We start from the raw sequence: 21,327 nt of genomic DNA on the forward strand, positions 1-21,327 counted from the left end.
TTGAGAGCTCTCATTCTCAATAGGGATGAGGGGAGGAAGAGCCCCCCATCGAGTGACCAGTTTAATTCGGCCCACCCTTCTACCCCTCCCGGGGGTGGGGGGGGGCCCACAGCACATTTAAAGGGGAGCACAGTGTAAAATCATAAAATATTTCCTGTGTTTTTTATGTAGTTGGAGGGAGAGAAGTACGGAAGAAACCAACTAAACTTTACTGCCTCGCATGGAAAGGGGCCCATAAACTGAGCAGAGTCCCAACAGGGCCATAGCTTTGAAAAAGTTGAGAATGGCTGGTCGAGAGTGTAGAGTTCATTCACATCACAACAGTGACTACATTTCAGAAGAACTTTATTGGCTCAAGGCACTTTGATGAGACTTTGATGAGACGTGAAAGGGATACCAACAGTCCTGATTTCCTTTCATTTACTGGATAAACTGAATGAACCTTTAGGACAGCCACTGAATCCCTTGGAAGCAGTCAGAATAGCAGTGGAGGCTTAAGAAGGTTGGTTGTGAGGGAGACAGCACATGGAAATAATTCTAAGTGATCCTAGGTGCTATATTTTAAGATGCACGGTGATCTGGCTCTCAGTAGTATAGAAGCTTTCATGAGGAAATGGAAGGACTGAGCCAAATGCTAAAAGTATGAAGTGAAGCCAAGTGGCCAGAATGGAGGGCTGCCTCCGATCCCTTCAGCATAAGATTGCTTCATCTGATACACTTGCTCCAAAATGCACTAGAAAAATAACTAACAAGAAAAGTGATGTTCAATGGAAAAAAAGGAGCAACGATGCAAAGGCTTCAACTCAAAGTGAAACTGAACTAGTGGCATTGCAACCACAGCTAACAGTGTGTGCAAAAGAAGTTTTAAACCATTACAACATGAATGAAGACCATCTCAAATATATAAATCAGCGAGCTAAATCATAATTAGCAACGTACCTGCAAAATGACTGTCTCTAGTCTCTGGTTGTTCTGTAATACCAGATTCTGCTTTGAAATCTTTCAAAGCAATCTTGCCTTCTCCAAATCTTAGTCCCCTTGATATTCCCCTCAGTCTGAGTCCTCGTATAACTATTTCACATTGTGAGGGATGCAGTGACATCAATAAGACTAAATATAAACAATCCCAGTGAATTGTGTCGTGGAGAGTTCCCCGAAATTCTGATTAAAAATAGTGGCAACAGGCAAGGCCTTGCTCCTGAGGTCTTACTCTGCCACTGGAGAGGCCTGTCAATCATACGCAGAAGAAACCAGGGCTGAGCATGGCACAGGATTTATATGGAAAATTATTGGGATTCATATCATTGCTCTGCAAAGAAAAGGTAATATACTCGTCTGTTTAGTGGGGCCCATACCTAACACACTGACTATTAAAGGTTGCCATATTGTCTGGTTACACAACGCAAAAGTTTAGACCGTGGGGGCCAAGATGTTTCATCCACTGAACAGTCTGCTGTAATTTTTCATGTAAAACCCTGATTCAAAGGGATCTTAGATAGGTTAAGCGAGAAAGTGCTTGCATTTGTATCACACTTTTCACAAGATGAAAATATCAATAAGCCTATTAGAACAAGGAGCATGGCCAATGTTACTGTGCTGAACGTGAAGTCTAAATCAAACAAAAACTTACTTGTCCCTGACATATCCTTCCATCCTCTTCATATTCTTGTGTCTATCTGGCATTACCATAGTATCTGCTTCCACCACTACCCCAGCAACCCTTTCCATGCACTCACCACTCTCAATGTAAAAATTCTGCCTTGCACATCTCCCTTTAAACTCGCCCTACCCCCTCACCTTTGATGCTTTTATCCTGGGGAAATGATGTTGACAGTTCAACCCACAAAATTATTTTGAAGTGTAGCCACAGTTCTGATTTAAAACAAAATGACTTGAAGACAAGCCTAATGACAGATGGTTGTTAGTTATAGGATAAATATCTACCAGTATTACCCTGATTTTCTCCAAACTAGTGCAGTGGGATTTTATACATCAACTGGAGAAGGAAGACAGGATCTTGGTTGAGCAGCAATCCCCACAGTGCTTCCTTTACAGTGTAATTGGTTGGAAGAGATCGAGTAGTAGTTATAGACCTGAAGGTTAATCATCGATTAGGGATTACATTCTGAATATTACTGTTGCACGAGTCCTTAAAAGGAAACACAGGGAAAGAATAAAAAGCTGGGAGAGGGGTGGGGGCTTCCTACATTCTGGAATGCACAGCCATTCTCACACTCCCAACACCACAGCTTTCTATTCTTTCATATCTGCAGTTCCAAGAACTGTGAGATTTGGCAGTCACAACTTGGAAATAAAATTATTCCACGTATTTAGATTACCCAAGCACCACCTGTTAGCTGAAGGAATGCAGCTCCACTTAGGCAAGTAAAGGCTGAATCTAGTCCACTGAATTGCACACTCATCTACATTAGCATAGCATTATTCGTGTGCAAACATTTTTGCACCACAGTTGTGAGCCAAAAATATTGGATATAAAACCAAGATGATTTGAAAATGTTTCCAAAGCTTGAGTATTAGAGGTTGTGACAACTCCATTCTAAGACTTTTACTTTGTTACAAGGTTGGATCTCATGGCCGAAAAAACAAGTAGAATTAGCCTTTATTTTCTCTATTGTGGAAAGATGACCTCGATAGATCACCTATTTTAGAGGAACACAAGAACTGCTAGAATCTTGAGCAGTGAGAAGCTGGGGGCAGTAACTCTGGAGAGGAATGGACTGTCAAAGTTCCAGGCTTTTCAAATATTTTAGAGGATTTGATGGGGTAGATGTTAAGGAGTTGTTTTGATCAGCTGACGGCTCAACCCTCATAAGGGTCAAGTCATTTAGGATTTGAATCAAAAGCAAGTTATTTTATTTCGGTAGATACTTTTTCAATTCCTTACCCAGAATCCGTGGATGCTTAGTTCCTGAGTATATTCAAGTCTGAAATCAGAGTTTCTGAATACCAAGGAAATCAAGAAATTCAAAAGCTAACCAGGTTGTACAAAATAATGAAGCATCCTCACAGCATCATAGAGCCCATTCTTGTCCATTTCTTCACTTTCACAGACAAGGCCCGCTCCTCGTTTTATTGGATAAGGCTAGTAAGAAGGACCAGCAAGCTGTATGATAGGAGAATAGAATGTTTTGGGAAAGATAAAGGAGTGGAACCAGGGTATCATTTTCAGAAAGTATATAATGATGTGTTGGATACTTGCTGGATGTGAATTTGTTACCAGTGGCATGGTTACAGTGCCAGCGATTGGGATTGGGGTTTGAATCCTGCACTGTCCGTAAGGAGTTGGTACGTGGGTTTTCCCTGGGGGCTCCAGTTACCTCTCACTGTTCAAATGTTCTGTGGTTGTAGGTTAATTAGGTGTAATTTGGTGGCACGGGCTCGTGGGCCGAAATAGCCTGCTGCCATGCTGTATGTCTAAATTAAAAATTTAAACAGGCTCTGAATGAGTTACCAGACTCGATAGATGTCATGGGTCATATGAGGTGCCATGAACTGGGCAAACCTGGCTGAATTATCTCATCAAGCGCCCCAATTCTGGGGCCCTGTCTGAGCTTGTGGCAGAATAAAACAAAACAAGGTGGGGACTTCAGAGAGTCATTATTGCCATCAGAAGCATTCTGCATCAAAGTGTATTACCTACATTTGTGCAAGGTAGAAAACAATTAAATAAGATGAACGTTAAAAAAAATTCAAGGGTTTACTGACACAATATTATTAAAATAGCCAGCAATCTCCTCAATCCTTTAATGGATCTTGGGATTGACCTTTTCTCGCCCCAAACTCAAAATTTGTCCCTCTCTCTCCATTTCTGGTGAACCTTTTTCCCCTGTACATTCCCAATTTCATTATTCTCCTTTTGTATCCATGCTTTCAGATTCCCCTAAAATACCTCCATTAATCATTCCACTGCTTTACCTCTTTCTTTGTTTAAGATACCACTTAAAATCTGCCTCTGACAAAATCTTCTATCCCCTTTGCTACTACCTCATCATCAAAATTGGTATCTTTAGAACCACTTACATTCCAGATCCATTATTAATCCCTGTTCCTGAACCACCTCCGGTCACAGATCCAGAACGCCGTTGGTTCAGGAAGAGCAGAGGTTCAAGACACCTCGCAAACTCTGACCTGTACTCTGTATTGATCTGGAAAAGAAATGATCTCATTGTAAACTAGAACAAGGCTGATTTTTTTCAATTATGTACATTTACTTTATGTACATTTACTCTGAACCAATGGCTTTGATTTTACCTTGCTGCTCTGTGTTGGCCTCAAGTGGTGGGGAAGTTTTACAATCTTCTGCAGCCTTTCCATCAGTTGCTAGAAAGAAGTAAGAAAAAGTCTAAAACTATTCCTGTGACCCTCAAAAATATTTGAATTGTTGATCTGGCTAACCCGCAAAAATGTCCACTTGTGGTCTAGTTTCTGACTGATGGGCTGAATCACAGACAGCAATGAGGAAGCGTACAGGAGGAATGTAGATCAGCTGGTTGAGTGATGTCACAACAATAACCATGACTCAACGTTAGTAAAACTAAGGAGCGGATTGTGGACTTCAGGAAGGGGACACACATTCTGGAAGGGAGGACACAAACCAGTGTCTCATCGAGGGGAACTTCACATTCCTGGGTGTGAACATCTCTGAAGATCTCTCCTGGGGCCTCCATGTTGATGCCACCATGAAGAAGGCTCAGCAATGGCTTTACTTAGTGAGAGGTTTGAGGAGATTTGGTATGTCACCAAAGACTCTTGCAGGTCCACAGGTGTATCGTGGAGAGCCTTCTGACAGTTTGCATCATTGTCTGGCATGGAGGTGCCAATGCACAGGTCAGGAAAAGACTACAGAGAGTTGTAAACTCGGCCAATGCCATCATGGGCATCAGCCTTCACTCCATTTAAGGACCCTCCCACCCAGGCCATGCCCTCTTCACACAGCTACCGTAAGGAAAAAGGTACGAGAGCCTGAAGATGAACACCCAATGTAACAAAACAGCTAATCCTCTCTGCCATCAGATTTCTGAATGGGCAATGATCCACTGGCTTCACTTTCTCTTCTTTTGCACTCATTTATTTATTTTATTTTATTAAATGTAATTTATTGCAATGCTGCTCTAAAACAACGAATTTTCTGGCATGTTCATGACTATACATTCTGATTCTGATCTGTACAGATTTGAAATTCATTCAAAGGTCTATCATATTGTGATTGTTTCACCATTTGATCACATAAACCCACCCATCTATGACTTCAAGTTCAAATTTGTACATGTACAGCATGACGAAGCAGCCACTCTCCAGACCATAGTGCCGAGTGCACTGGCCGAGTTCACAACTCTCTGTAGTCTTTCCCCGACCTGTGTGTTGGCACCTCCATGCCAGACAATGATGCACAGTATCTAATCGTCACATAAATAATTAAAATAAATAATTATATATTAGGGACGATTTTCATGGTTACAAGATACTGTTCATCAGTCTCAGCTTGTGGGGAAAAAGCTATTCTCCAGCTTGACAATTCTGAATTTGATGCTCCTGTACCTCCTTGATGGTAGTGGGTTGAAGATATTGTGCATGGAACAAAAAGGGTCTTCCATAATTCTTTGACCCCTATTTAGACAATGCTTCCAGTAAATGTTGTGAATAGAGGAAAGGGAGACCCCAGTGATCCTTTCGACTGTTTTAATGACCTTCTTGTAAACTTCCAGTCTGATGCTTTGTATCTATTATACTGCACAATGATGCAACCAGACAGAACACTCTTGTGCTATGATAGACATTGGTTCCTGGTCCATTTGCAGATTCTTATTTTCAAATTGCCACATGACCTTGCCTCCTCCCTTTCACTTTAATCTTTTCCAGCTTTAGAAGCATCCATAATCTCTGCTCCTCCAATTTTTCCTCTTAGAAAGACCGTCTTGGTGGAAAATATTGTTCTCTTCTAAACCTAAAATTCTGCTCCCTTTGTACTTGTCCCTTCAAGATGCTTCTAAGATCTGTCATTGTCTGAGCTTTTCGGTTTTAATTTCTGCTTAAAGTAGTGCATTGATGGTGATTAACTTGCGCAGGAGGTTATTGTGATAACCCACAGGGCTACATTTTCCAGGTTACTGTACCTTTGGCATTTTCAGGAGTAGAAAAAATCAAAAAAAGACCATTGAAGAAGGAGAGGCATTCAAGGATGAAGTTACTTGAGGGTGGGGTCACTGGAAGATGGAATGTACCTGGGGATCAGGTGTGTGGGAAGGACCTCAAAAGGTGTGATGTACTAGACGATCAGTGTTGAGGGGAATCAAAGATGGAGTCTCTTTGAGGTGGGGGTGAAAGGTGGAATCAACTAAGAAATGAGGTGCGGGGTGCCAGTTGGTGAGGCAATAGGAGTGATTTTCCACTTTGAAGTGTGGACTGAGGACAATATAGCACGTTCCCCTGACTTGACAGAAATCACCAGAGAGGAGAGATCAAACCTGAGCCCTGCAGTTGTGAGTATCTCATTGTATATTTTAATAAAACAAAGAAATGTTGAGGTGTCCATCTTGGGCTTTTGTGAAATGAGTCATCAATAAATCTTTGACCAATCGACATCTCAACACTAATCCCAATTGTTAGGTGTTTCTGTGGGCAGAAACATGTCTAGTCTATTCATATCACACAGCCTACTACATCTACTTACATAGCCCAAGTCCAGGAATTCAAACTTATTTGCAGAGCTGAGGAAAGCAGAGCAGGTAATGAGGTGAACCTGTATCATAAGAAAAAGAAGAGGAAGAGAGCAATCAGTCTGTCTCATTCATTCATTATAAAAAAGCAAAATAAAGAAACACTGTGATTAAGCTGGGCCCGATTAAATTTAAATTTAGACATACAGCATGGTAATAGGCCCTTTTGGCCCATGAGCCCATGCCACCAAAATACTCCATACATTTTGAAGTGTGGATGTAAACCAGAGCATCTGGAGGAAACCCACGCAGATATGGAGAGAATGTACAAACTCCTCACATTCAGCGCCAGATTCGAACCAAGGTTGCTGGCATTGCGCTAACTGCTACACTAACCGTGCCACCCCTATGCTAACTGTACCCACCTTAATTATCTACAAAATAATTTAGACGTGTTCACATAATGTCCCAGTTGTGATTAAGTGAGAGAAGATTGAGATATTCAGAGAGATATAAATGCACACACTGATGGAAACATTAGGAGATTTGCCGAGGGAGACAAAAGCCTTGGACACACATATAAATAAACCTCATTCAAAAATCCAAACAGTTATCACAGTTGGAAATGAATTGATTTTTTTGTACTAATGGAATGTAGATCTGTATTATTATCTAGAAAAATGAGGGGTGATCTTGGGGAAGCAAATAAGGACCTAAGGGGGCATGACAGGGTAGATGTTTTGTTTCCACTAGTAACCAGGAATATAGTTACAAGAGAAGGGTTTGGCCGTTAAACTGAGAGAGTTGGGAATTTCTTCACAGAGAGGGTAGTAATTCTCTGCAATTCCCAGCTCTGAAAAAGTTGCAGAGGCTGGATCACAAGAAACATTTAATAAGATGGCAGATCATTTTTGGCAGGATGTGGGAATTGAGGCCTATGTAGTGCACAGAGCAGGAGTTGAGAACTGGGGTAGATCATAATAATCTTTAAGGGACAAGTGACCTCATCCTGCCTGTCCACTCTTCTACAAAATTCTCAGTAAATAAGTTTTTTTAAATATGCATACTGGAAATCTGGAAAAACCCTGAAAATATTGGAAATTTTTAAATATGCATACTGGAAATCTGGAAAAAAAACCCTGAAAATATTGGAATTTTTAAAATATCCATACTGGAAATCTGGAAAAAAACCTTGAAAATATTGGAAATTTTTAAATATGCATACTGGAAATCTGGAAAAAAAACCCTGAAAATATTGGAAATCAGAACCAGGTTTATTGTTATTCTGATTCGGAAATATTCAGTGGACCAAGAAAAATCTCTGGAAAGAGAAACAAAGTTAATATTTCAGAATCAGGATTTATTGTCATGGTCACCTCATGAAATTTGCTGTTTTGTGGCAGCATCATGGTGCAAACATACATATTATAGCCATCTTACAACATTTCTATAAAAAATAAAATAGAATAATAATAATAATAATGTATGTAAAGTAAGACAGTGGTTTTTGGTTCATTGTTGATTCAGGAATCTGACGGCAGCGGGGAAGAAAGTGTCCTCATGCCGCTGAATGCTCCTCTTTAGGCTCCTGTACCTTTTCCTGACAGTAGCAGAGTGAAGAGGGCATGGCCTGGGTAGTGGGGGTCTTTGAGGATAGAGGCTGCTTTTTTAAGACATCGCCTCATATAGATGTACTTGATGGAGCAAAATCTGGTGCCTGCGATGTCGCAGGCCAAGTTAACAACCCTCTGGACTTTATTCTTGTCCTGAGAGTTGGTGCCACCATACCAGGCAGTGATGTAACTAGCCAGAATGCTCTTCACGATACACCTGTAGAAATCTTCAGTGACATACTGAACCTGTGTTCTCTCATTAAAACTTTTCAATCTGAAATATAAACTTACTTTTTCTTTCCTTTTTTTTAAACTTTATTTAAGATTTTATAACATAAATAACATATAGGATTATATTAAAAAAAAATTAAGAATAAAATAATAAAATTACAATACAGTATCAGTAATCTAAATAAACTATACCCTCCCCAATAATTATTACACATTAATAACCCAACTCAAATTAGTCCAACCCCTCCTTTCACCCCAAAATAAAGAGTGAAGAATTAATAAAGTTAATAATAAATGTGAGAAAAAAAACCACTTACAAAAAAAAACAAAAACATAACCGATTAAAATATTAACAAAAAGAAAAGTAATTAATACTAAGATATCAGACTTAAAAAACATATTTAAATCAAACTTAAATGCATATATTTAACAAACGGAGTTAAGATGAAACATATATTTTACTCAAACTTAATATAAAAAATTAGTAAAGTTAGTAACATTATCTATCAAAAATTCTTAAACAATAATCAATTCTTTAAAAAAAATTGTAGCATGGAAAAAAAAGATGAAAAAAAAACTTTCTCTATAGAGATAAACCTTCACCAAATATCAACTAACTTCACATCTATCATCATATTAGTCACATAAACCACCATCTTAAAACAAAATTCAAACCTCATTAAGCATTGTACAATTCAATTTTAGTACTCTTCCACCATTTTTCCCTTTTACTCTTGAATAGTTATCCAATAAAAGCTCCAATACCACATTTAAATATCCCCAATCATTACGTTAAAATTCAGATATCCAAATAATAAAAACACATCTACAACGAAATCTATATCTTCAACAAATGGAGCATAAACCACAAACAAAATTCAAGCCTCATTAAGAATTGTACAATTCAATTTATAACTTTCACCATTATTCCCTTCGTTCTATAACTAAAATAGCAAAATAATATACACCAGAATTACCACTCCTTTCACCTTAAAGTTAAAGAAAAAATATAAAAAAAACTTATCCATCCCATTCACATTTAAATTTCAGATATTCCTTATCTACTGAATAAACTTTACAAAAAAAACCACATCAATTTTTAGTTTTTTAAACAATCAAATACTTTCTTATGCTTTTTTTAAATATTTAAACAAAAAAAAACCCCTTCACTCTTTAATCTAATAATACAAAAGAAAAGGAAAAAAAAACGGGTAGGAGGTTAAAAATACCCTCTCCCGTCTAAACCGCGCAATGCGGTAACTCCCAAAAAAAATGGGTGTGAGATAACTCACATGTAGCAGATGACTTTCAGGAAATAGTGCCTATCCAGTTCTCTCCCCCAACTCTCACTTCATCTTAAACTAACATCATCATTATTTAATATCCCTTTTTTTAAAAAAAAATTAGAAAAAAAAAGACAACTCTTCTTTTAATCAGCTCCAACTGCCGATTCACCATTACAACCATTCCTTCTTGGAGCACGGCTCTTTTCTTCCATCTCTTGTCTCCTTAGAGATCGCGGCGGACTATGTCTCTGTTGAAACTGAGTAATTGGCAGCTCATGAGCAAATGCTATAGCTTCCTTTGGAGAATCAAAGAACTTTGGTTGGCAACCATCTTGGAAAACTTTCAAAACAGCTGGATATCTAAAGGTTGCCTTGTAACCTTTCTTCCACAACAACTCTTTAGCAGGATTGAATTCACGTCGTTGGAACATAACTTCTTGACTCAAAACCGCATAGAAGAAAACTCGATTATTTTGAATCATCAAGGGTGATTTTCTCTGTTGTGCATTTCTAATAGCCACTCATAAAATTATTTCTGTCGTAATAATTCAAGCAACGAACCAAAACAGGTCTTGGACGTTGACCTGAAATAGGTCTTCTACGCAAGGCTCTGTGAGCACGTTCCAGTATTATACCTTCTGGGAAATGTTCTTGACCCAACACCTGCGGAATCCATTCAGTAAAAAATTTTCTTGGGTCTGGTCCCTCCATACCTTCCGGCAAACCAATAATCTTTATATTGTTCCGTCTGGATTGGTTTTCCAAATAATCAATCTTTTTCACCAAATTTTTATTTTGAGTTTGTAAGTCTTCGACCATTTTGGTCACATCAAAAACTTGATCCCGTATTTCGTCTATATCTTCTTCACACGAATTAAATTTATCTCTCACTTCAAGCTTAAAAGCTCCAAACTCAGCCATCTGTTGAGAATGTATTTTCACCAGAGTATTAAACCTAGTACCAAGTTCAGTCATAATCTTGGATAATCCCTGCATTGTATAAGATAATTTAGATTCAAGATTCACAAAAATCTTTTCAATTGGAAGAGATTTTGGCTCAACAGATTCCTGCTTCTTCTGCATACCCAAAGGATCTTCTGTTCCTTCCTTCATTCTGGTTGCCTTCCTTGTAGTATGACTGCATGTGGAAACCCCAGCCACAGCCTCTCCAGCACTGACTGGAGGACGCTGGCCGGGGTTTTCCCCAGTCCATAATGTATTAAGTTCTCGCAGTACATCAAGTTGTATAGGTTCTTGTATCTCAAAAGATGCAGTTTGCAGCGCCACCTCTACAGTTGACAAATGCCTTTGAGTAACTCTTTGTTCTAAAGGCTGTTTGGCGCCCTCTTTAGGGGGCTCTACCGATGTAACATAGAGCTCTACATCCGAACACTGTACCTCTCTCCTGGGATCCATTTCACGCTGAGTCCCGGTGTTTTTCCTGTAGGTAGGCTCCAAAACTTGAACTTTTGGAAAATGTAGTTTTTTGATGATCTGTTGTCGTTTTTTTTTGCTCTTTTCCACCAATTGTACCATCATAAGTTAAATTAACAGCACTGAAATTATCTAAACTTTTAAAGAATTTTAACGGGCATTTCTAGACAAAACAATAAGATAGAGTCAGGAGAGGACTGGAAGGCACGTCTGATCCTACGCCATCTTGCCATGCCCCCCTTACTTTATCTTTCCAACGGTGTTGCCTTCCTGCTAGTGTTTTCTTTTTTTTCGAAACTTTATTTATTAATTTTAACATATGAAGAAAGTAAGTAATTCACGAACAGAAAAAATACAAAATAAAGTAATACAAATTCAAAGTAACATAGTTAATACAATACCAATCTCGGCATCTCCCCCTAACAACTAAAAACTAAGACTAAAAAAAACTTTTTTTAACCCCTAAACCCCCCTACCCCCACGATAAAGAGTGAAGAATTAATACTATTAGTATAATAAAAAAAATATATATATCTTTAAAAAAAAGATCGATATATATAAAAAACAAAAAAAATATTAATTAAGTATTAATTATTAATCCAAAAATTTTTTATTATATAAGAATATATATGAAAAAACAAAAAGAATTTAAACAAAAAAAACCCAACTAATAAAAAAAACTAAAAAAAAGAAAACATATATATAGAAAAAATATATAATAAAAAAAAGTTTTTTAAAAAAAAATATGATTAATTCAAACTTATTTAAATTGTATATAATCAATAAATGGAGTCCACTTTAACTCATAAAAAGACATCTTATCTTATATAGAAAAAGATATTCTTTCCATAACCAAACAAAACTTCATCTCTGAATACCACCTATCTAAAGACAATACATTTCTATTCTTCCAAGTAATCGCTATACATTTCTTGGCCACTGCCAGCGCTAAGTAAATAAAATTATCTAATTCTAAATCAATCAACGGTTGCATATTCCCTAATAAAAATATATCAGGGTCTAATTCAATATGAAGATTATATAGATTATTAAATACAGATTGACTACCTTTCCAAAATTGTTGTAACCGATCACACAACCAAACAGCATGTAAAAAAGTACCAGAAACCTGATCACAACGAAAACAAAGATCTGACTTACTAAAACCAAATTTTTTAAATTTTTCGGGTGTTAAATATAATTGATGTATAAAACTATAATTAATCATCGCCAATCTAGCATTAATCAATTTTCGAACACTATTACGGCAGATTTCGGACCAATCTTCTTTAGTTATTGTTAAACTTAAATCTTTTTCCCATTTCATTTTATCTTTATCCCAATCTATTTTAATTTCACTTTCCAACAAAATACGATACAAACCTGATATATAACCCTTTTTTGGAAATGAGAGCACATATTTCTCAAAATCAGTTTCAGACAATAAATTCATTTGACGACCGCAGACCTGTTTTACAAAAGATCTTAACTGATAATACAAATATAGAATAACCACTTATATCAAATCTCTTTTGCAATTCTACAAAAGAACAAAAATTACCTTCTAAAAAACAGTCAGATAAATTATGTATTCCTTTCTCCTCCCATTGTTTCAAAATAGTATTAGATACCGTGAAAGGAACAAGTTGATTATTATATAATGGTAATCTTCCCGACCACTTATTTTTCAATCCCATTTTATGTAATTTACTTGTCCATAAATTCATTAAATGTTTCAATATTGGTACATCATAAATTCGTAACAAATTTTTATTCCATCGAAATAAAAATTCATTCGAAAATTTTTCATAAATAACTGCCAATTCTATCTGTGCCCAACTAGGCGTATCTTGTGTGGCCATTAATGCGCTAAGAAATCTAAATTGAGCTGCTTCATAATAAAATTGAAAGTTAGGTAGCCGTAACCCTACAAATTGAAAATCCCACATCAATTTTTTCAACGCCACCCTAGGAAATTTTCCTTTCCACAAAAAATCCCTAATTACTTTATATAAATCCTTAAAAAATCTTTTTTGTAAACAACAAGGAATTGATTGAAATAAATATTGTATACGAGGAAAAATATTCATTTTTATAGTATTAATTCTTCCTAATAAACCCAAAGGTAAATCTTTCCATTTAACTAAATCTGCCTTAATCTTCTTTATTAAAGGAAGATAATTAAGTGAATATAAATTTTGGTAGTCAGTATTAACATTAATTCCTAAATATTTAATTTGTTTCGTCCACTTCAAATTCGTAATATTTCTAAACATTGAATAATCATCTTTACTAATTGATAAAATTTCACTTTTAGTCCAATTAACCTTATAACCAGATAATTGACCATAAATCTCTAAGGAATCTTGAAGTGCTGGCAGAGAAACATCAGGATCCACCAAATACAGCAAAACGTCATCCGCAAATAAATTTATTTTATAATCTTCATTCAAGACTCTCATACCTTTGATACTATCATTCTGACGTATTAATTGTGCTAGAGGTTCAATAACTAAAGCAAACAAGGCGGGTGATAATGGACATCTTGTTAAATTAAAGGATTCTGAAAGCAAACCATTAGTAACAACTCTAGCTTTCGGACCATTATACAGAGCCCTAAGACACAAGAGAAACTTGTCCGTGAACTACTCTTTGCAGATGATGCCGCTTTAGTTGCCCATTCAGAGCCAGCTCTTCAGCGCTTGACGTCCTGCTTTGCGGAAACTGCCAAAATGTTTGGCCTGGAAGTCAGCCTGAAGAAAACTGAGGTCCTCCATCAGCCAGCTCCCCACCATGACTACCAGCCCCCCCACATCTCCATCGGGCACACAAAACTCAAAACGGTCAACCAGTTTACCTATCTCGGCTGCACCATTTCATCAGATGCAAGGATCGACAATGAGATAGACAACAGACTCGCCAAGGCAAATAGCGCCTTTGGAAGACTACACAAAAGAGTCTGGAAAAACAACCAACTGAAAAACCTCACAAAGATAAGCGTATACAGAGCCGTTGTCATACCCACACTCCTGTTCGGCTCCGAATCATGGGTCCTCTACCGGCACCACCTACGGCTCCTAGAACGCTTCCACCAGCGTTGTCTCCGCTCCATCCTCAACATCCATTGGAGCGCTCACACCCCTAACGTCGAGGTACTCGAGATGGCAGAGGTCGACAGCATCGAGTCCACGCTGCTGAAGATCCAGCTGCGCTGGATGGGTCACGTCTCCAGAATGGAGGACCATCGCCTTCCCAAGATCGTATTATATGGCGAGCTCTCCACTGGCCACCGTGACAGAGGTGCACCAAAGAAAAGGTACAAGGACTGCCTAAAGAAATCTCTTGGTGCCTGCCACATTGACCACCGCCAGTGGGCTGATAACGCCTCAAACCGTGCATCTTGGCGCCTCACAGTTTGGCGGGCAGCAGCCTCCTTTGAAGAAGACCGCAGAGCCCACCTCACTGACAAAAGGCAAAGGAGGAAAAACCCAACACCCAACCCCAACCAACCAATTTTCCCTTGCAACCGCTGCAATCGTGTCTGCCTGTCCCGCATCGGACTGGTCAGCCACAAACGAGCCTGCAGCTGACGTGGACTTTTTTACCCCCTCCATAAATCTTCGTCCGCGAAGCCAAGCCAAAGAAAGAAGAAAGAAAGAATCATACCAATAAATGAGAGACCAAATGAAAACTTTTCAAGTACTTTAAATAAAAACTTCCATTCTACTCTATCGAATGCCTTTTCTGCATCCAATGAAACCACCATTGGATAATTCTGAGATTTAGATCTATTTATCAAAGTAATTAATCGTAGAATATTATCCGAAGCATACCTATTTTTTTATTAAACCTGTTTGATCACGATGTATTATCTTTGGTAAATACTGAGCCAACCTATTGGCCATAACTTTAGCCACTATTTTATAGTCTACATTTAACAAAGATATAGGATGGTAAGAAGCTACCTGTAAGGGATCTTTATCTTTTTTTGATATAACTGTAATTATAGCATTAGAACAGGACTCAGGTAATTGAAAAGTATCATAAAGTTGTTGTATTACATTCTTAAATAAGGAAGATATATCAACATAAAAAGTCTTGTAAAACTCAATAGAAAAACCATCTCCACCAGGCGCTTTTCCATTTGGCATATCTTTTATAGCCATTTCAATTTCACTATCCGTAAAAGGTTTATCTAACTCTTGTCTGTCTTCTTGAGATAACTGTGGTAAATTAATATTTTTCAAAAAAGAGTCTATTGCATCTTCTTTTATCTCTTTACATTCAGTCAAATAAAGTTTTTTGTAAAAATTACAAAATTCATCGTTAATTTCTTTTTGACTAAAAGTAATACCCGATTTATTTCTAATAGCTGGTATAATCCTAGATAACTGTTCTTTTTTTAATTGCCAAGCTAATACTTTATGAGCTTTCTCACCCCATTCATAAAATTTATTTTTTGAACAATTCAACAGTGTTTTCAATGTTTTTTTTGCTTCTGCAAAGTTCTCAACCAACCATTGTATTTATTTTAATTTTCAATAAATATGCAAGAGCCAGGTGTTCTCCCGATTTGCTCAGAATGGAAACCTTTCCAGATTTTAGTCCTGTTGAGAATCAGAAGTGGAAACTGGGCAAAACTTTCTGTTCTGATTTCAACCCACTGGCCCCTACTGGAGTAGGTTTGCTCAGTAACATTGAGTGACATGATCATGCCATCTCCTGGACACACAGGTGAAGGAAGTCCGAGAGCTGAAGAACTAGTGACACTTAAAATCTAACTCCAGTTTTAATTGTCCATTCTCCCCTATAAAATTAATCCTTTCTTGATTTTTTTGGCTTACTTTGTAGTGAGTTTACTGACCTCTAGCAACCTGTGGATCATCTGAAATTCGGTGTTTTGCGGCAGCATCGTGGTGCAAACATACATATTATAGCCATCTTACAACATTTCTATAAAAAATAAAATATAATAATAATAATAATGTATGAAAAGTAAGACAGTGGTTTTTGGTTCATTGTTGATTCAGGAATCTGACGGCAGCGGGGAAGAAGCTGTCCTCATGCCGCTGAGTGCTCCTCTTTAGGCTCCTGTACCTTTTTCCGATGGTAACCACCAGCCTCCACTCTACTTATCAGTTCCTGGTTCACGTACCTGAAGAGTGGGAAGGAGTGCAGCCATATTTGAAAGCTGCTCTTTAAAAGCTTTCTCTTTCTCTTCATGTTGGCTGGAAAAATAATGAGAAAGTTAGGTATTTAGGCTCTTTCAGGAATATAAATATTCTTGTATTAATTTTTTTCTGTCTTTCAAATCTGAGCAGAGGAATTTGGTCAAGAGATTGGGATCAGGCTGGAAAGTGATCCTTCTTTTCTTTTTAAAATATTTTAATTAATTTCAATAACAATTTCAGAATGTGCCATGGAAAAAATAATTTTATGTTTTTACTTCATTGACAGCCAGACATGCAATATTGATCAAATGGAAAGATAGCACTCCACCTGCACACATACAAAGGTTTTGTTTAAGCTTAGAAAAAAATTAGATATTCCATTAAAGATTCAAATACTAATTTTTCAAAGACGGGCCTTTTTATGGACTATTATCATAATGTAAAGTTTTAAGACTGTTCTAAACCTTGTTGTGGTGTTGTTGGTTTCCAAGTTGTCGTCACTCAATACCCACATACTAGGTTTTTTTTCTAACCTTGTCAAATGGAAAGTGATCTTTAACTTAATTTGATTTAGACATACAGCACAGTACAGGCCCTTCCAGATCAAGAGCCCGTGTTGCGCAAATACCTCAATTGACCTTCAACCCCGCCCTGTACATTTTGAAGGGTTGGAGGAAACAGAAGAAAACCTACCCAGATACGAGGAGAATATACAAATTCCTTACAGCTAGCGCCAGATTCAAACCTGAGTCACTGCACTATGGTAGCGTAACACTAACCATGCCACCCTCTTGGAGTACAGGATCTCATTGTGCAGCAGGAATGGAACAATGCATCCTGCTCCAACATCTTTTCATATATTCTTATCTCATTGTCCTTTTCTTTGGAGAACACTCAAATTAGTGTGGTGGTAAAGTAATACCTGCTTTTATTTGACACTTTCCAGAATATTAGCGTGAGAATCAGAGTTGTACAGCACAGAAAGAGGCTCATGAGTAACATGTGAGAAAAACTAAAAGTAGAGGGTGTAAATTTCATGAATATATACAATCAGAATGTTTGGGGAAATCTATTTTTGCACGAAGAAGCTATAACAAGACTGTTTCCCCTAACACTCCCTGCATAAAGTATTGCTTCCTGTGCAAGCAAGATTCCCAGGAAAATTCTTTGTTATTGAAACTTGATGTGCACGGTTTTGTGGGCTCTGAATGTCCCCCTACACTGTTCCCATATGGATGTTCAGGGCATACTTACTTCTGAGCAGTTTTGAGCAGCATTTTCTTCTTTTCAGCTAACTTTTCCTGGAACATGAAAGCACGGTCAGATACAAAATACATAAGCACTTCAAAGGATCTTCACTTTTTAATACATACATGTCATTGCACTCATAGACTATTCCCACACACTTTGCACATGCAACTTGGGATGAACATCTAGATTAAAATTGGAGCTAGGTCATTAAGTAAAGAATCAGAAAATAATTTTCAAGAAATTTCTTTCCCTAATAAAACCCATTGTGGTTGCTGATATTCTCTTGCCTGATTGGGTGAGTATATTAAAAAATGGGGAGGTAAATGAGAAAGCATACCAGTCATAACCTAATGAAATGGCAGAAATTATTCAAAGGGTGAAATTGCTTCTCATTTTGCCTTAAAAACCAAACTGAAATGTTCCAGAAGTTCCAATACTGGAGTGAGAAAAAGGACAAGATCTGATTGTACCTCAAAACAGCCAGCATGTGGTAGCTGGTAACTTGAACAGCAATCAATTTTCTCAGATAATCTTGTTTTAAATGAGATGACAGGTTTAGATTGGGTCAAAGCTCCCAGGAGAACACTTCCTGGCACATCTGTTGCCATTACTCACTCCAGTCAGGTTGATGACCTCTGGGGAACAAATTAAATTTAAGATGCCACAGCTCTTGGTGTTAACAATGCCAGCTCTTGACCATTGATATTCCTTTGATTCCATCTTGGAGGCTAAGCTTTACACCAACATACTCCTACGACTACCAACACTACACCTTCCTCACACTCTGTCCCCTGCAAGGATTCCATCCCCTTCCTTCAACTTCTCAGTCTCCGCCACATCTATTCCCAAGATTAGGTCTTCCAATCTAGATCTTTGGAAATGTCTGCCTTCTTCCACAAATGTAGCTTCCCCTCCACCACTATGGCCTCACTTGCATCGCCTTCGTTTCCCACTCATTTGCCCTGGTCCCCTCTGCCTCCAGACAAAACAAACACAGCATCCCCCTCATCTTCACCTACCATCCTACCAGCCTCCACATACAACACATTATCCGCCAGAATTTCTGGCACTTACTACAGTATCCCAGCACCAGACATATCTTTCCTTTTCATCCCCTCTCGGCCTCCCTTAGGGTCTGCTCCCTCTGTGATTCCCTCATGCACTCATCCCTCCCTACCTATCACAGCCCGCCCCCCCACCGACACCTGCACCTGTGGCCACAGGCGGTGCAACACATGTGCCCAAACCTCCTCCCTCACCACAGTCCGGGGCCCCAAACAGGGCTTTCAATTGAAGTAACACTTCATTTATACACCAACAGGACTTGTTTACTGCATCCAGTGCTCCCTTTGTGGCCTTCTCTACAATAGAGAAACCTATTGCAGATTGGGAGATTGGTTCACTCCCCACCTCCTTTCCGTCCACACAACAGTGACCTCCCAGTAACCAATCATTTCATCTCTGACTCACACTCCCATTCTCACATGTCTGTCCACTATCCCACCCTGACCACTTGCAGATGGGAGGATCAAAACCTTATTTTCCATCTGGGCACTCTCCAGCAGATGACATTAACATTGACTTCTCTGCTTTCTGCTAACCTTGCTCACCTTCTTTCCCCTCCCCCTTTCCAGACTTTCCAGTTCTCCCCTCCCTTCCCCCTTACCAATCCAGCCATCCCTCCTCACCCAATCATTGCTGTCCCCTCCCTCCATTCTCCACCTATCATCTCCTGCCTTTACCAACCACACCACCCTCCCCCCCCCCCCCCCAAATCTTTTGTTCAGATGCCTGCTGGCATTTTCTCATACCTAAATGTCAGTTATGTATTTTTACCTTTGCTACACTGTTTGACCAGCTGAGTTTATCCGGCATTTTGTGTAGACACCAGTGTCCACATATTTTTGTGATATTCCTTTGAAGTCCTAGATCTAGTCCTTGCCTCTTCCACCAAGGGTCAATTTGGATGATAAGGCCATAAGATATAGGAGTAGTAGGCTGTTTGGCCTATCAAGCCCACTCCACCACGACTTGATCCATTCTCCAACTCAGCCCCACTCCCCTGTCTTCTCCCCATGATGTACTCCTTTCCTATTTAAATGCAACTAATAGACAATGTAGCAAACCTTCAAACCACTGGATTCTTTTTTTTAAAATGTGTCTCTGCAACTTGTTTTTAATGTAGAAATATGAAACCCTGAAAGTGCTTATTTTAAAAGTAACAATGTCTCTCTGTAAATAGGCACAGGTTCCTGCTTAACCCCACCCTGGCTGAACAACAACTGAGAAACAACAAGATCCTACCTACTTTTAAAAGAATCTGAATTATTCAAAACAAAGATTATCTCTTTGCCTTTAACTGTTCCACTGATCAACAAGGGACAATGACAGTAATGAATATCATTATGAATTAATTCACAAAAGACCCCAGTGAGGAAACCTCACAAGATGAAAAACATGGGAAGCCGACTCCTCTCAGGGATTGATCACATGTCATTGCTCTGATACTTCATATGCTGGATTCTAAAAGATTATTTTCTAAAAATAAACATAAGAAGAAAGAGCAAGAGTAGACCTACTGGTCCATGAAGCCTGCTTCTGATGACAGGCTCATCTTCATATCCCTTAGTTCCCCTACTATGTAAAATTCTATTCAACCTTGTCTTAAATATATTTACTGAAGTCACCTCCACTGCTTCAATGGGCAGTGAATTCCACAGATTCACCACCCTCTGGTAAAAGCAGTTCCTCCTCATCTCTGACCTAGATGGCACAATGAGATGAAATATTGTTTAATAATGGAAAAAATTACGTATGTTTCGCATGATCATTGTAATTTTTTAATTAATAAGTGGTTGTTATACTCGGAATATTTACATTTCAATTTATATTAATTAGATTTTAATATGTATATTTAACTTTTTTTTAATATTCTTTCTTTATGGCTCTCCTTAGGAGAGTTGGCAGAAGGGGGAGGGAGATCTTTTCTTTTATTTTTTTTATATATATAAAAAAATGTTCATGTTTAATTGCTGTATATGTCATATATTATTTGTTTTTTCAACGAATAAATAGTTTTAAAAAAATCTCTGACCAAAATCCTGAATCTTGAGGCTATTTCACCGAGTTCTGGTCTCCCCGACCAATGAAAACAACTTACTTATCTATGTTTTATATGTTTCTATAAGATCCCCTCTCATTCTTCTAAATTCCAGCGAGTGCAGCCCCAGATGACTTAATCTATCCTCATAGGTGAGTCCCTTCATCCCTTGTATTAACCCGGTGAAAAGCCTATCTTTTTTTATTTCAATTGACAGGAGGGGAGATGAATCACTACTAGGCCTCCCAGTTCAAGATTATTAATTACCAACAAATCAGGAATATGTTTCCTAGTTGGAAATGCCCTGGGCTCAAGAGAAAGGGCTCAATAGTAGATGGTGAAAGATGAACAGTCATTAAAAAAAAGAAAACTTGATATGGCATCAATAAAATAATACATTATAGGGGACTTGAAATAAATACTGTCAAAGTTTGATACAGAATCACAATTTATTGTCGTGAACATCACAAAATGCATTGTTTAGTGACTGCATCATGGTGCAAATATTGCTATAAATTACAGTTCAAAAATAAATAAATAGTGCAATAAAATGAGGGAAAGTAA

At 38.1% G+C, this 21,327-nt stretch overlaps 2 protein-coding genes across 4 annotated transcripts in view; one reads left to right on the forward strand and one right to left on the reverse strand.

Moving 5' to 3' along the window:
- Positions 1-21,327, forward strand: part of icmt (isoprenylcysteine carboxyl methyltransferase) — a 50,598-nt gene that overhangs the window by 21,776 nt on the left and 7,495 nt on the right. The window lies entirely within an intron of this gene.
- Positions 1-21,327, reverse strand: part of rnf207b (ring finger protein 207b) — a 52,016-nt gene that overhangs the window by 12,328 nt on the left and 18,361 nt on the right. For both annotated transcript variants that reach the window (XM_069918592.1, XM_069918593.1), the window contains 5 exons: positions 17,667-17,713; positions 16,397-16,469; positions 6,692-6,760; positions 4,273-4,341; positions 4,042-4,166 (listed from right to left, as the gene is read on the reverse strand). In XM_069918592.1, the coding sequence (XP_069774693.1) occupies positions 4,042-4,166; positions 4,273-4,341; positions 6,692-6,760; positions 16,397-16,469; positions 17,667-17,713 (383 nt within the window). The remainder of the gene's footprint in view (positions 1-4,041; positions 4,167-4,272; positions 4,342-6,691; positions 6,761-16,396; positions 16,470-17,666; positions 17,714-21,327) is intronic.

This window comes from Narcine bancroftii, chromosome 2 (genome assembly GCF_036971445.1).
Source record: "Narcine bancroftii isolate sNarBan1 chromosome 2, sNarBan1.hap1, whole genome shotgun sequence".
Taxonomy (NCBI): Eukaryota; Metazoa; Chordata; class Chondrichthyes; order Torpediniformes; family Narcinidae; genus Narcine; species Narcine bancroftii.